General features: G+C 40.3%; 2 protein-coding genes across 4 annotated transcripts in view; one reads left to right on the top strand and one right to left on the bottom strand.

The window, feature by feature from the left end:
* LOC133511339 (vasoactive intestinal polypeptide receptor-like) overlaps positions 1-8,568 on the top strand; it is a 33,153-nt gene extending 24,585 nt beyond the window's left edge. Inside the window, exons 6-13 of one of the 2 annotated variants that reach the window (XM_061840151.1) lie at positions 330-459; positions 1,963-2,116; positions 3,298-3,358; positions 3,711-3,777; positions 3,868-3,959; positions 4,668-4,797; positions 5,238-5,279; positions 5,382-8,568. In XM_061840151.1, the coding sequence (XP_061696135.1) occupies positions 330-459; positions 1,963-2,116; positions 3,298-3,358; positions 3,711-3,777; positions 3,868-3,959; positions 4,668-4,797; positions 5,238-5,279; positions 5,382-5,573 (868 nt within the window). In that variant the 3' untranslated portion in view covers positions 5,574-8,568. Of the gene's footprint in view, positions 1-329; positions 460-1,962; positions 2,117-3,297; positions 3,359-3,710; positions 3,778-3,867; positions 3,960-4,667; positions 4,798-5,237 lie in introns of both variants that reach the window. The other variant, XM_061840150.1, reaches the window with a different exon arrangement.
* A 957-nt stretch (positions 8,569-9,525) lies between these two features.
* Positions 9,526-12,835, bottom strand: LOC133510933 (kelch-like protein 40a). 2 transcript variants are annotated; one of them, XM_061839442.1, is made up of 6 exons: positions 11,735-12,835; positions 11,457-11,617; positions 11,006-11,113; positions 10,693-10,878; positions 10,351-10,508; positions 9,526-9,623 (listed from the first exon to the last, which is right to left on the bottom strand). In XM_061839442.1, exons 1-6 carry the CDS (start codon positions 12,833-12,835, stop codon positions 9,526-9,528), a joined length of 1,812 nt encoding a protein of 603 aa, XP_061695426.1. The 2 variants fall into 2 exon arrangements, with proteins under 2 accessions (XP_061695426.1, XP_061695425.1); XM_061839441.1 differs by having other exon boundaries at positions 9,526-9,637; positions 10,359-10,508.
* Positions 12,836-14,815: the final 1,980 nt, after the last annotated feature.

Raw genomic sequence — 14,815 nt, 5'->3', positions numbered from 1 at the left:
CTGTTAATATTAGGCAGGTGGATAATGTTGTGCGGGTTTGCCCCCCCCATCCCACTGGGAGAACTTGCCCACTCAATGGTTTACACACTTTGCACCAGCATCGCTATCACTTTGAACTCCCAAGAATAATCAATTTTTGTCGGTGACATACTGTACCTTGACATGCAGCAATAGGACGATTAAATGCTCTTCCGCGACCACAACACATCATCACCGTTTCAGTATACACTAGCTATACACTTTTATGGCATTTATTTTTTTTTGATGCAATATGTTTCTTAGCTAGATATTTATAGTTGCAATCGCATTATAGTTGTCTTGTGTTACAGGAAACTGCACTGTACAAGAAACTACATCCACATGCATCTGTTTGTGTCGTTCATCCTCAAAGCCATCGCAGTGTTTATTAAGGACGTTGTTCTATATGACGTCGGTGAGACGGACAGTTGCCATTCATCTGTGAGTACACTATATAGTCTTTCTCACAAACACATTCAATTCCTTTAGTTTGCAAGTCAAACCCATCCTTGACTGCATTTCTTTGAATCGATTACCGGCCGACATTCAAGCGTCGTGTTGAAGTTTATTTAACCTGACACTGGGCGTAACAATGTTTGCCAAGTCCTTTCCCCTCCCAAGTGTTCCCCAATCATTTGTTGAGCAGGATGTTGTGAGAGTTCCTCTTTGCTGAGCAATAAGCCAAAACCTCTGTCAATCAATCACATTCCGTTGTGTTCTGGACTTTTTGAAAACTTCATTTCAACGCAAACTTTTGCCAGTGCACAATCTGGCTACTGGTTTTGTTAAATGTAGGAAGCTGAATATTTTTATCTTTGAGCGATGGATCAAGTTACCAAAGTCAGAAGTGTGCTTCTCACATCTTACTCCAGTAGAATCTGTTGCTTTATTACCCGGGTTGATTAGATTTGCGAGATATAAATCACCTTTGCTAGCCGTAATGTCAGAGCTTGGCTACTTCCTCCTCCGGGTCCACAGATTTTCCCACTTCAAACACAGCTGCTCCCTGTCTCGACCATTTGTTAACATTCCGAGTAGGGAAAAAACAACAACTAGTGAACAACATTTTTAAAGAGATCAATTTATAGTTTACAATTCAGCCTGTGGATACCACAAAATAAATGTTATGACAGCAAACAAAGTCTGAGTTCAAAGCAAGAAGTTCCTTCGGCTAGAAATAAGTTTTTTTTTTAAATTTCAATAGTCAACTTAATACAGGCCCAAAATAGTAATTAGAACAATGTACCAATGTCTACACTTATTGGGCCAGAATATAAGTACATTTGCACACTCAAATGATCTTCACCCAAAAATGATCAAATAATAATTATCATTTTTAATTGACACTGTTGAGGACTTCATAATTGTGCTCTGTAACTTATTCAGAGGCTTTTAATGTAAGTTATTGTATTCACCTTCACGAGGGAGTCAAAATATTAGAAGGAGGTTAGGTGGAATAATTGATCATTAGGGATTGTGGAAATGATGTGAAATTGATTGTTGATGAATTGAAATTAAAGCAAAATGGTGCGCACAATGGCAGAGATGCTGTTGATTCCGTCTCAGCTCGTTTGCCGTCTAAAGAACGGTTGAGTTGAATCAGATAACTAAACAAAAAAATATTTCTCCTAAAGATGTCCAAGTGGGAAAACAATTGTTTTACCAACTAAAAATAATATAAATCATGCCAGCATGTCAAATATAAACGTCTGAGCACCGCAACAAAATACTAGTATATCATTGGAAAGCTTTGAAATTGTATGTATACATTGTAGGTCGGGCCGTTGAATGCATGTAACCATTCAAAACTGAATTTTGCTTTTCACAACGGTGTTTGCTGATCAATCTTGCGTCGTAGTCATTTCCAAAAATAAAGAGCAGCTGCCACCAAAATTACTTCAGCGTAAGTTCCCGTTCACTGACTGCACTCCGGGTGATTTTCAGGTGGGTTGCAAAGCAGTGGTGGTGTTCTTCCAATATGGGATCATGGCCAGTTACTTCTGGCTGCTGGTAGAAGGCCTCTATCTCCACGCACTCCTTGCTGTCTCCTTCTTCTCAGAGAGAAAGTACTTCTGGTGGTACATCCTGATTGGCTGGGGTATGTGAACACAGTTTTTATCAACGACATCAGATGCTTTCAGGATGTCCACATTGAACGCTCATTTTGGTAAAACAGCTATCATCACGTGTCATTGAATTCTTTGGTGTTGATGCTAAAGGATAATGCTAGGCTCCATTTGCATATGGAGCAGTATTGCTTTAGTTGGATCTGCATCAGACAGCTGCCTCGTCGTTGAAAACAGCCCATTTAAACAATTGATTGAACCGCAGCAGACATAACAAACCTGACTATCCATCAAAGAGATGAGGCACTCTACGTGCATTTTGATTGTCTGGAAGACAAATCCTGAACAGCAAAAGGACGAAAGGTTTTGATCTTGAATATGGACTTCAATACGGACTTTCTCAGTGAGGGTTTGTGCGTGTGCTTGTGTGCTAGGCTAATTGGAGAATCTAAATTGTTAATCAGTGTGAATGGTTGTTTATTTGCGGCCTGTGCTTGGCTGGCAAGCACTCCATTGTTCCAAAATCAGCTCACTTCGATTCCACTCACATGTGGCCCTGAACAGAATAAGCCCCAGCAAATGGAGTGATGCGTTTCCATTTCTATTTCAATATTTTGTTTACTGGTCAGCACGATGGGTGACTGGTTAGCACGTCAGCCTCACAGTCCTGACGACACGGGTTCAAATCTGACCTCACCCTTGTGGAGTTGCACATTCTCTTTGTGCTTCTGTAGGTATTCTCCTGGTACTGTGGTTTCCTTCCGCATTTCCTAAACATGCATGGTAGGTTGAAGACTTTAAATTGCGCTTAGGTGCAAATGTGAGTGCGAAACGTTGTTTGTTTCTGTGTGCTTGTGATTGGCCGAAGACCAATTCAGGTTGTACCCCGCCTCTTGCCCAGAATCAGCTGGGATAGGTGCCAGCATGGCCACGCTCCTGGTGAGGATGAGCAGTACAGAAAATGGAAGGTCGGAAGTTTTCTTTGCTGGCCATTTTCACTTCTCCGTCGAAAAATAAATCATAAATATACTCATAAATATGCCAGACTTGCAGTGGTCCGTGAGAAGAAATTGTGCTAAGCAAACCAGAAAACAGATTCAGACTCTTCCGCAAGCTATAAAATCATCCAAAAGAGCTTTACCATATTTGGTCCTTTTGAGATATTCCTCCATTGGACAAATGTAATGATTATATTCATATTTGTCATCTGCAGGGGTTCCGACCATCTTTATCTCAACATGGGTGATTACAAAGGCTTATTTAAATGATCTTGGGTGAGTGTTTGCTTTCTTTGCTTTCACTATTTGTTGGGAATTTATTGTCACCATCAAAGTAAATCTCGTGTCTATAGAAAAATTTATTCCTTGTTTTTTTTTTTTTTTTTTTTTGCTCTTTTGGCCATGATAAAGTATCACATAGTGTTCCTTACTCTCCTAGCCATTAACATTTATTACAATTCTTATTGCTGTAATGATTTTCTGCCTTTTACGTGATTGCCTTTAGTACTTGTGGACTTGTATCTTCCTGCCAAACTATGAGCTATATTTTGTATATTATAATAATGTGCATGCATAGAAACACATTTACACTCCATTCAGTTCTCGACTCTGCTGTCTTTTCTGCCAGATGCTGGGAGATGATAAATGACAAACCCTGGTGGATTATCAAAACGCCCATTCTAGTTACCATTCTTGTGAGTGACATTGCTTTTTTGTGAGTGATATTGACGACACAGCTAAAAAAAATGCATTTCCATTTTAGCTGTCTACTGCTTTTTCTGCAGGTCAATTTTTTCCTCTTCATCTGTATAATCCGGATTTTACGCCAGAAGATGAATTGTCCCGACATTGGAAGAAAGGAATCAAATCAATACTCGTAGGTTTTAATCTTGAAGCACAGTGGCATTGTTTGCATTCGAATTTAGTTAAAACCTTTGGCAAAAATGAAAAGACAATATTAAGTCAAACTTTTATTTCCTACTGTATTTCCAGCAGCTACAGTACTGGATACATTATGCATCCATCCATTTTCTGAGCCGCTTATACTCACAAGGGTTGCCGGAGTGCTGGAGCATGTCCTAGCTACTTTTTAGGAAAAAAAAAAGCTGTACCTCTAAAACACCCCTATCATCACCACGTGTCCAACTGGATCATGTTAATGTTGTGGAAATTCCTCAAAACAACCTTAAACGGAAACTTTCTGGAATGTTTCTAAAGCGAAATTCCCCTCCGTTCTAAGTTTACTTAAGATTATAACCATATTTTTCCAACAACAACAAACGAACAAACAAAGAGAAACATTCAAATTCCTGTAACTCAGCGATTACACTCTAATGGAAACACAGTGGAAAAATACAAAATATGTTTTCCACTATTAACAGTATATTACTCATTGAGTGAAATCCTACTAAATGTTTGTGAAAAAAATTCCCGTCAGATTTTTACAACAAGAGTATATTGATTTTATGTACTGTAGTATGCTGGTTTACACTGATAATGCATAATGACCCGTTTTCACGAATTCAATGAAGACAAAGCATCTCCTCATCTGAATGAACCCCCAACCCACCCCCACCCCCTACAGGAGATTGGCTAAATCCACGCTGCTCTTGATACCTCTCTTCGGCATAAACTACATCATCTTTGCCTTCATCCCCGACCACATCCACCGACAGCTGAGGATGGTTTTTGATCTTATCCTCGGGTCATTTCAGGTGAAGCTTCACACGATGTAAAACCTGCAAGGCGAGCGCCGAGAGTTGGCAGCGTTCCGTGCTGAGGAAATTTCATGTTTACAGAACAACTCATAAGAGAAATTGAAAACCAATAAATCAGCTTAATTACTTCAGCATGCAGGAGGCTACAGAAAATGGTCTAATTTGTTTATTTTGTAAGAACTAAAAAATATATATATTGATTTATGCACCAGTAAATTGATGGTAAGAGCATGGGACATGATGTAGCGCTAAAGATGGAAACCATCACTGATTAATAGTTCCTTTAGTAAGGAATGTTATCTCCTGGGAAATTTTCCCTGAGATCCAAGTTTTGGTTATGTGAGTCTCAAATTGGTCTTGGTCCTAAAGACATTATTCATACAAAAAAAAAAGGTCTCTCCAGTTGGAATATTGGCAACATATTCTCTCTTCTGCAGGGTTTTGTAGTTGCTGTCTTGTACTGTTTCCTTAATGGAGAGGTAAGCAAAGACAGAAATAGCTGGTTCAAATGTTTGCCGGCCTATTATATCACTAACCGCCTCTCCACCATTGTTTTCTCTACCTCCTCGCCTCCCCTGCAGGTACAGGCGGAGATTAAGCGTAAGTGGCGCAGATGGATGTTACAGCGCTTCCTGGGTACAGACACAAAGTACCAGCAGCCCTCCATAGGCAGTAATGGGAACAACTTTAGCACCCAGATCACCATGTTAACCAAATGCAGCCCCACGGCCCGGCGAGCATCTGCTTGTCAGGAGCACTTCTCAGCCATCTGACAACTCAGCTCTGCACAGACTGAGCGGGTGTCATATTTAAGCGATGCAGTTAGATGCGGGTGTCCCTGAAGGTCACTGTGACCTTTTAGTTTGACATATTTCCTTCAACTGTGAAAAGGCTGAACTTTTTTTTCTTTCCAAGTGATGTGCACCCACAATGGAAGTCAGGAGAAACCTTCTGAAATACAACCCAAGAGATAGTACAGTACAAGGATATTTCAAGTGACATACAATTGTGGTTGGATGGAAAGCGAGATACGTAGCGTCCTATAAAAAGGAGGATGTTTACATATAGACCACCTGGGCTATGTGGCGCATGGACATAACCTATTAGCACATGTTGTTTTGCTTATTAAAAAACCTACAGTGTTTCCAACGTACTGGACCTTCTTAGCCACCCCAAGGCATTATTTATAGGAGACCTTATAGCTGTTTGACATTCCACAGCAGAGACTGATGAAGCCTATTCTTCTCAGATTACTGAGACTTTTATTTTCCTGTATAGCCTCTTCGACACTGCGCCGTTCTAAGTGGTATGAAAGACTTCCATTATTGGTCCACAACATAGCGTACGGTCTTAAGTGGTAACAGTTATTAATGTTTGTTATTTCCACCATAGGTTTGAGTTCAGAAGTATTTGGTCAGGCCTTATATATCTCCAGGCAGCACGCTGGATGAGTGGTTTGCTCAACCGCCTCATAGTTCTGACGTTGATGTTTCACTGCAGGTACTCTGGCATCCTCCCACATTCCAAAAATAGGGATGTTAGGTTCATTAAAGAGTCTTAAATGTGCTTAGGTGTGGATGTGAATTGTTGTTGTCCCTCTGCGCCCTACGATTTGCTGGTGACCCATCTGGGTTGTTCCCTGGCTCTTGCCCAGTCAGCTAGGATAGGATGAAACTCGCCCCCAACCCTAAATACAGTTTATAAAAAAGTATCAACTTTACACACTGAGGTTTTACAAAAATATCCCATTACTATCAATCATTTATGGTATCAAAAACTATTCACTGTTAGTGTGTCTCTATATGACTTGATGGCCGTCCAGTCAGTCCAGGGTGTCATCTTCCAGTCGCCCAAAGTTAGCCGTGATCAGCTCCAGCTCCCCGCGATTTTAAACAGCTGGATAGAAAATGGACAGATGGATAGATTGAGTTACTGCATTTTTTTGCAGTGAAGGCCCATTTTTAGTGGTTTGGTAAATATATAATTGATCCAAACCTTCATTTCTTTAAACTTGAAAAAATTGCAGTCAATAGCTACCTGAAGTGTGGAGCCCATGGACATTGCAAAATGCTGGACTTTTGCTCCCTGCAGATACGTTTGCCACACTTTTGCTGTTACTTTTACTTCTTGCTTGTTTGTGGGTCTTGCTGCCTTAATTTTCTGTTCAGTAAAAAGTATTTTGTAAGCATGGAGTAACAAATGCTGTGTTAGTTGGAGAGCAGGTCACAGCCACAGAAGAATATTCCATTGCCTGTGGAAAGTCTTGAGTTGCTTTCACAGATGACAACAACACTGAATGATAATAGAATCAGTTCCTGATTGGAAGAAAACGCAGATTGAAAACATCAGGAAAGTCAAGAATAGTTTTGTGTGATTTGTCCAAATCTACAATCAAGAACCTCTTTATGAATGTAAAGAGGTTGGGGTTAGTCATATATCCACTAAAAAGCCTCCAATGTGTCAATGGACATCGGAAGCAAATCTAAACTTGTCAGAATTGTGGGAAGAAAAAAGAATAGCAAAAGAAGCAAAGTTTTGGAGGAAGTCCTTGATCTCAGCCCAATTGAACATCTTTTGCACTTGCTAAACACAAAAGTGGTAGACACGTTCAGGCATGACAAGCATCTCCAGCGATCAAATTCAGAATTTGGTCATGTCCACACACTCACTGACTGCAAAGGATTTCCACTCAGGTACAAAAAAATGTATGTAGTTTTATTTATAAAATACATTAATGTTTAATGTTGAAACTGATGTTCACCCCTTAAAAATAGACTTCATCTATATGAAATGGCTGTGATGACCTTTTTTTGTACCTTTTTATGAAATAACAACGATTACCGGGAATCACATGTTGATTGTTTTTATTGCAAACCCTCGTGGTGGAGTTTGAAGGCAAAATTCCTGAAACATTAGTCACTGTCCAAATACTTTAGTACTGTTTACGGGGGATCAGTTCTTTTGTGCTGCCATTATGAGAAGTTGTTAGTCTGAGTAAAATGTTTTTACAATTGGACTGATGTTGTGAAGTGTTTTAAGGGGGAATAAACAGGATCTGAACCACATTCTTATCTGGGAACAACCCAAGCTCACTGTTTCCCCTGATGTGGTAACAGATCAACCGCTTGCGAGGCATGGTTCAGATTTTATCAGTAAAACTTCAGCATATTTGCAGTTTCGTTGTGGCCCTTGAGGTTATCGTTAACTGAGTTAAGCATTAAGAGGACGTCTCTGCAGCTGCTACTGCTCTCTTAGATTGTCTGATAAGGTCCAACATTATTTGATTCCTCCCATGAGCATATTTGATGACACATCCTCCTCAGTTTACATAAACTCACGCAGAGTGTCTCAAACGAAATCACACAGAGAGACATACACACACACACACACACACGTATTGTCCACAAAGTATACTTGTAAATACGGGAAAAGCGTCCGTTTATGGCATGTTTTATGATGATGACTTCTAGTACTCAGGTGTCAACTCAAAATCGATGTTTACATTCAAGACTACATAATGTTCACTCATGGCGTTTCCATTATGTCAATAATGAGTATGTCTCCAATGTGGTACCCTGTAAATATTGTGTAAATACTGTCTACTGTACAATTTATGGACTCAGGTATGACGAGTTATTAGTCAAAATACCTGTGGAAAATGAATAAAATTGTTTGCATTTTGGACTGATGTTTCAAACTCATCACTGAATTGGATGTTAGCATTCATTTACTTTGTAGAACTGTAAAAGCTATACTTACTTACACCAAAATTATTTGCTCACCTGCCTTGTCTCACATATTATTTTAAGTGATATCCCATTCTAAATCCATATGGTTTAATATGATGTTGGTCTACCCTCTGCTGCTGTTTCATTTTCTTGTGGGAAGGCTTTAGCAAGAATTATTAGTGATGATAGGATTTTCTTTTTTTTTTTGGGCGCATTCTTCCAGAAATATATTTGCACTGATGTTGGACAACAAGCCCTGGCTCACTGGCTACTCAAAATCAACTAAAAGGTGTTCTGTTGTCAGGTTGAAGGCAGTTCATCCATACCAAATTCTCTCCTCCATACCTTTATGGAGCTTGCTTTGTGCACTGGTGCACCAACATGTTGGAATAGGAAAGGTTAATCCCCAAACAAAAATCTCTTGAAATGCTGAAGCCTTCAGAGATCCTTTCACTGGAGCACAGGGGAAAATGTTTTTTACATTTCTAAGTTTGTGGGAATTAAGTTTTATAAAGACATTAGAGTTTAAAACGGATGAACTTGACTATCCTGCAGAATCCTGACCTCAACCTGACTGAACAGTTCTCCATGAATTAGAGTGGTGACTGACAGCCAGGCCTTCTCGTCCAACGTCATTGCGGAACCTCACAAATGGAAAAGTGGTCATAAATTCTCATAAACACACTCATAAACCTTGTGGAAAGCCTTTCCATAAGAGTTTAAAATGTTACAATTGCAGAGGGTTGACTGATTTCAGATTAAAACAGTATGGATTAAGAATGGGATGTCACTTAAATTCATGTTCAAGGCAAGTGAGTTTATACTTTTGCCAATACGGTACTGCATAGTGTAACAAGAACAGGTGGACATCTAAATAAGCTTTTATAAAATAGATTTGGTATTTTCTGATCAATTTCCATTCTCTGGCTCATCCTCAGTGATAACCTTGCCATAATCTGTACTCTGACTCCATTAACAATGCACTGTTACAGGAGTTTTATAGTTTGTTGAAGCGCAGAGTGTTGAGACGGACTGGAACAATGGTGGCTCCCTCTGCATAGATAATCTCTCGTAGAATCCCACTCCAGCACTTCTCTGTCTCATCATATCTGTGGGAATGATTCACATTTTAATGATTTCACTCCACTCACCATGTGGATCATCAATCCTTTAGTCCTATATGCGAGACTGGAGAGAAGTCCATAAATTAACCACCGTGAGGCAATGCACGGCAAATACTACAGGTTATTTTGTCAATGCAATCCATTATTACATTAAAAATGTAAAATACAAGCAGAACTACAAGAGGTTCAAGTGTTCCATAATATTAATTTTAATAATAGTCACTGTGAGAATAATGTATAGTTTGTGTAAGTGAAGGGAGACCAGCAAAGTCAGAACGTCAATTACTCGGTGCTACCGTTGTGTTTACTGAGCATATAACAATGAACATCTTGAATCTTTCAGGTGAGGAAGAGATAAGTCAACCACAACTGTCCTTTCCTCACCTCCGTTTACCTTACTACAAAGTTTTGTTTTTGTCTCATATCACATTTTATATTGAACACGCCATTGAGAATAGCTGTGTTCAATTTGTGTTGAAGGTGGAAACACTTAATTTGTACAAAATGATTTGATATTAAGAATTACGATTTTGGGGAAGAAAAAGGTCTTATTTTTGGTTGTACCTATTTGCAACAGAAAGGATAAACTAGGAATGTTTTTAGAACTACTGTACTGTCTACTCATTGGGTCTTTAGTTTTCTCACATTTCCTCAAATTACCATCACTCATGAGGAAGTGTAACTTTGTGTAGTGAAGCCTTCGTACCTCCAGATGTCAGTCATTTCTGTTGGGACAGGCTCCTCACTGGTTTCACTGGGCATCATGGCAAAGCCCCCCACGGCATACAGGAAGCCCCCCATGGCCATTAGACTGAGGGAACTGCGCTCCTGAGGGAACTCTGTAAACTCAGACCAGCTAGACAACACACACACACACACACACACAAAATGGAGTTATTGCTACAATTACTGTATGACGGACCGCATTCATCTTCCATTTTATGACATGATCACATGCTACTCGTATTTCATGAGTCATTACATATATGTGGACAGACAACTGATCTCAAAATTACGAAGGGGTGGAGCAATTGTCTTACATGTTCCTGGCTATGTCATAGACCTCCACAGAACTGGTGAGACCTGTATCTGTAACCCCTGTCACAACAAAGATCTGGTCCTGGTGGACTTCAACACCAAACAGAGAGCGGGCTGTCTTTAAGGGGGCCAAGTCCTTCCACTCAAATTTAGTGGGGTTGTAGACACAGACTCTCCTCAGGCACTTCCTAAATCAAAACATCAAAGACATGACTGGTCTTCCTCTACTTTTGGCCCGACAAGACAAACAAATCCAAGTGTGAAATGAAATGTTACAATTCCATGTTATAATTCAAAATTATGAATATGACATACTTGCTTTCCGATTTCCCTCCAATAACATAGACAAGCCCTTTGTGTGACACAGTTCCATGGCCGTACACAGCATAAGGAAGAGGGTCCGATTCTCCCCATTTGAATGACCTGAAAAAGCAGCATCAACACTACTTGAGGCCCATTAGATTCGAGTTTCACAAAATTAGAGTCGGAACCCAAATGGTGTGTGCTATTTTATTTATGGTTGTTTATTCATTGTTGCAGGGACACGAGGCGCTTCTGATTAGGAGAGAAAATGGATGAAAAGAATAACAGATAAGCCTTTGTTTGTCCCACAAAGGGAATACTTGGGTTTTTACAGCAGTGAGTCATCATCACAATGAAGTGGCTGCTGAACATGAACAAGTAAAATCTAAAAAAAAAAAAAAAAAAAAAAAAACCACCTCCACAGAAACACACAATAGCATTTTTAACAACAGTCTGCACTTACTGTCTGTCATAGATCATGACTGATTCCAGAACGTGGTCCCCTTCCTTCAATTCCTTGCCGCCAACAACATAGATGGAATTCTCTATTTCTGTCATTCCAAACAAGCACCGAGGGCTGGGTTGTGAAGGCATTCCTAACCATTCTGAACTTACTGGGTCGAACTGGGAATGACATTAATGATGCATAAGTGGGAAAATTAGATTCTCTGGAAATATGCAGACATCGTTCAGATTTCATGTGATTAAGAAATGTCAGTGACTTCACAGTTAAAGCACTACCTGTAAGAAGTAAGAGCTGAAGGGTTCATCTTGGTTCTCCTCATTGTAAAAAAGCCCGCCCACAACAAACACCTGGTTCTCTTTAGTTACCAGACTACAGTGATTCTTTGGAATTTCTCTAGAGTCTGACACCACAAAGCACTCATTTTCCACTGGTTCATAGGCCATGGTCCCCGTTTCACTGATCATAAGTAGCAAATCCATCTCAAACATCCCAAAACGAGGGTTGTTGTTGAGTATTCCAGGCTGATAACCCTCCTCATCCTCCTCACTTCCTTCTCCCTCTGTTCTTTCAGACTTTGGCTTTGGGAGACGACCTTTATAAGCATCCTTAACCAGATCCAACTCTTTCTTGATGTCTTGGTTAAACTGGATATATTGATGGAGTTCCACTTTTTCTTTAAAGTACTCCAAAGGTATTAATCTGAAGCGGATGCAGTGCAACAAATCTGCCAATTCCTTTACCCTTTCTTTTTCATTGTATCCGACCCAGTCCATCAGTGATTCAAAGACCAGTTCTTCCCGCTCCACATTAAGTGCATCTGAGTTGATGATGAGGGCCAGCTCAGTTGCGGTGAGTTGCAGGAAGTCCTGGTCTCTGATTACAACCTGGTAGCGTTCACAGATGAACTCCTGAGCAGTTGAGGCAAGCCTAGGACAGTCCAAGAGCAGCCCCAGCCTGAAGATAGCCAAACAGTTGCCTAGCACCAGCTTCTCTTGAAGATAGGATACACAAACAGAAAAGATGGATGGAATCTGGTACATGTTAGAGACCATGAAGATGTCCTGGACGTTCTGTTCCGTCAAATTGATGTCAGAGGTGTAGAGGCAGCGCAAGATTATCCCCATTGTTCCAGGCTCAACATCATTGAGGACCACGTCACGTGCCTTGCTCTCCTCCAGGTCAGACAGGAACATGGCTTTGAAGAAGGGGCTACTGGCTGCTAAAACCAAGCGGTGGCAGGGGAAGTCTTTGTCCTGAACTTTGAGGACACAGTCCACAAACTTGTCATTTTCCAAGAGGTCACACAATCCATCTTGAAGGAGCGTTTGCTGGTACATCCGAGGCTGCGCTATCGGGTCTATAGGTAGAGCAGCCATTTTAGTTCTGCTTCCTTCTCCTGGTTTTACAGGAAGGGGAAGAGAGAGTGTGCAGGAGCTATAATGGAATAGGACTCTCACCGCTCACCTCCCAGATCATTCTGCTAAGACTCCACTGGTTGGCTGCAGCTGTCATTGACTGTCACTCATCAAGGGTATTTATAGCCAGACACTCTCAGAAGTGAGGAATCCGTTTTGGTGGATCGAAAAGCTGGTGGACCCACCCATTCACCACACGGGTCCCCACAAACAGCTGAATGCTGAAGAATGGGGAGAGCATGTCATATAGAGCATAATAGCTCATCAGGAAATGACTGATGTTTGATCACAGGCTGTTTTTTTTAATGCAAATCATACATCAGAATCAGCTTTAATGGCCAAGTATGTAACAACGCACAAGGAATTTGTCTCTGGCAGTCGGTGCTGCCCTGGTACGACATTCATGTTGAGTACGGAGAACCAAGAACGAAGAACAATAGACATTCAATTAATATGGAACTATTCCTTATAAGAGTCACAGTTGTGCAAAGATACAGAGTCTCCTAGCATTTAGAACAGTTAGAGTCCGTCGACCCCCACTTTGTTAAAGTTGTAAAGAGTGCTCTTACCCGTTCGCGGTTCACCGTTATAGACCAGTGCAATGACAATTGTGCAAAGGAAGCAGTTAAAAGTGACGAATCGTGCGATAGTCTAAAGCACAGGCATCAAACTCAAGGCCTGAGGGCCAGATCCAACCCACCACATGATTTTATGTGGCCCGTGAAGGCAAATTTAGAGAATCAACTTCAATGATTCTTGTGAAAACCTGTACCGAAATTTAAAATAGTCATATACTGTGTCATAATTGATAAAATTGAGATATTACAAGCCTTTTTGTGTTACCAAACATGAATAAGAGTTGAAAACCCCATTACCCACAATTTCTGATTCCAAAACTAGTTCATAAATTTTGTGTACATTTGAGGAGGCAATTAAATATTTTGATGGTTTCACAGTTGTAACAACCCTCTGAAGGAAACCGTAACTGCAATGTGGCCCGCGACAAAAATGACTTTGACACCCCAGTTCTACAGTATAAATTACTAATATAAATACTGTATCCCAACAACAGCGCAAGGCAGAAAATAGATTCGCTGATCGAGAATTTATTGACTTAATTGCAAGAGGGAAAAAATGGTTTGAATGCCTGCTAGTTTTGATTTGCATTGATCAGTAGCGCCTACTCGAGGAAAGGAGCGAGAAAAGCTAGTCTCCAGGACGCGGAGGGTCCAAAAGGATCCTGCGCGCTCTGGACCTAGTTCGAGTGGTGTGCAGTCTTCATGGGTAGGTAGGGTGGTTCCGACAATCCGTTCAGCAAGTATTGAACTGAGTATGAACTATTAATATCTGTTCAAAAGTACAAGGTACCACTATGCACATACTGCAGCTATAGGAACTCATTCGTTCCTCAGTAAATTAAGTTGATCAACATAAAAATGATAGGATGAGTTGTGGATGGATGGATCAGGACAAGCTGATTTGGTCGAATGCACAATTGTCAAACTTAAGCTACAAATCTGCTCCATCACATCATTTTATTTTCCCCGCCAAAGCGCATCATGTCGGTCAACTACTGTGACTCCGTTTAAAATTTGTACCGAAAATTCACATCGTCTTTTGTAATTAATAAAAATGTTGAGATATTGCAAGTATTTCTTGTTAAGAAACCCAGTAACCTGGAAAGTAGTTAATCTATTTTCCTGGACTGTTTTCAAAACTAGCTATCCACAAATGTATTGTTTATGTGTAAAAATGATTAGTTGATTAAACATTTATATGGTTACTCAGTTATCCCAGCAATAACTACAATTTGTTCTGTGACAAAAATGAGTTTGACACCTCTGCTCAAATGTAATTTGTATGTGTGTTTCTCATGTTAATATATGATTGCTTATTTGTCCCCTGTTCTCTGACAAAATTCTCCTAAGGAAGACAAACAGA

This window comes from Syngnathoides biaculeatus, chromosome 13 (assembly GCF_019802595.1).
Source record: "Syngnathoides biaculeatus isolate LvHL_M chromosome 13, ASM1980259v1, whole genome shotgun sequence".
In the NCBI taxonomy this organism is placed as follows: Eukaryota; Metazoa; Chordata; class Actinopteri; order Syngnathiformes; family Syngnathidae; genus Syngnathoides; species Syngnathoides biaculeatus.
This window is presented reverse-complemented; position numbering and strand designations above follow the sequence as displayed.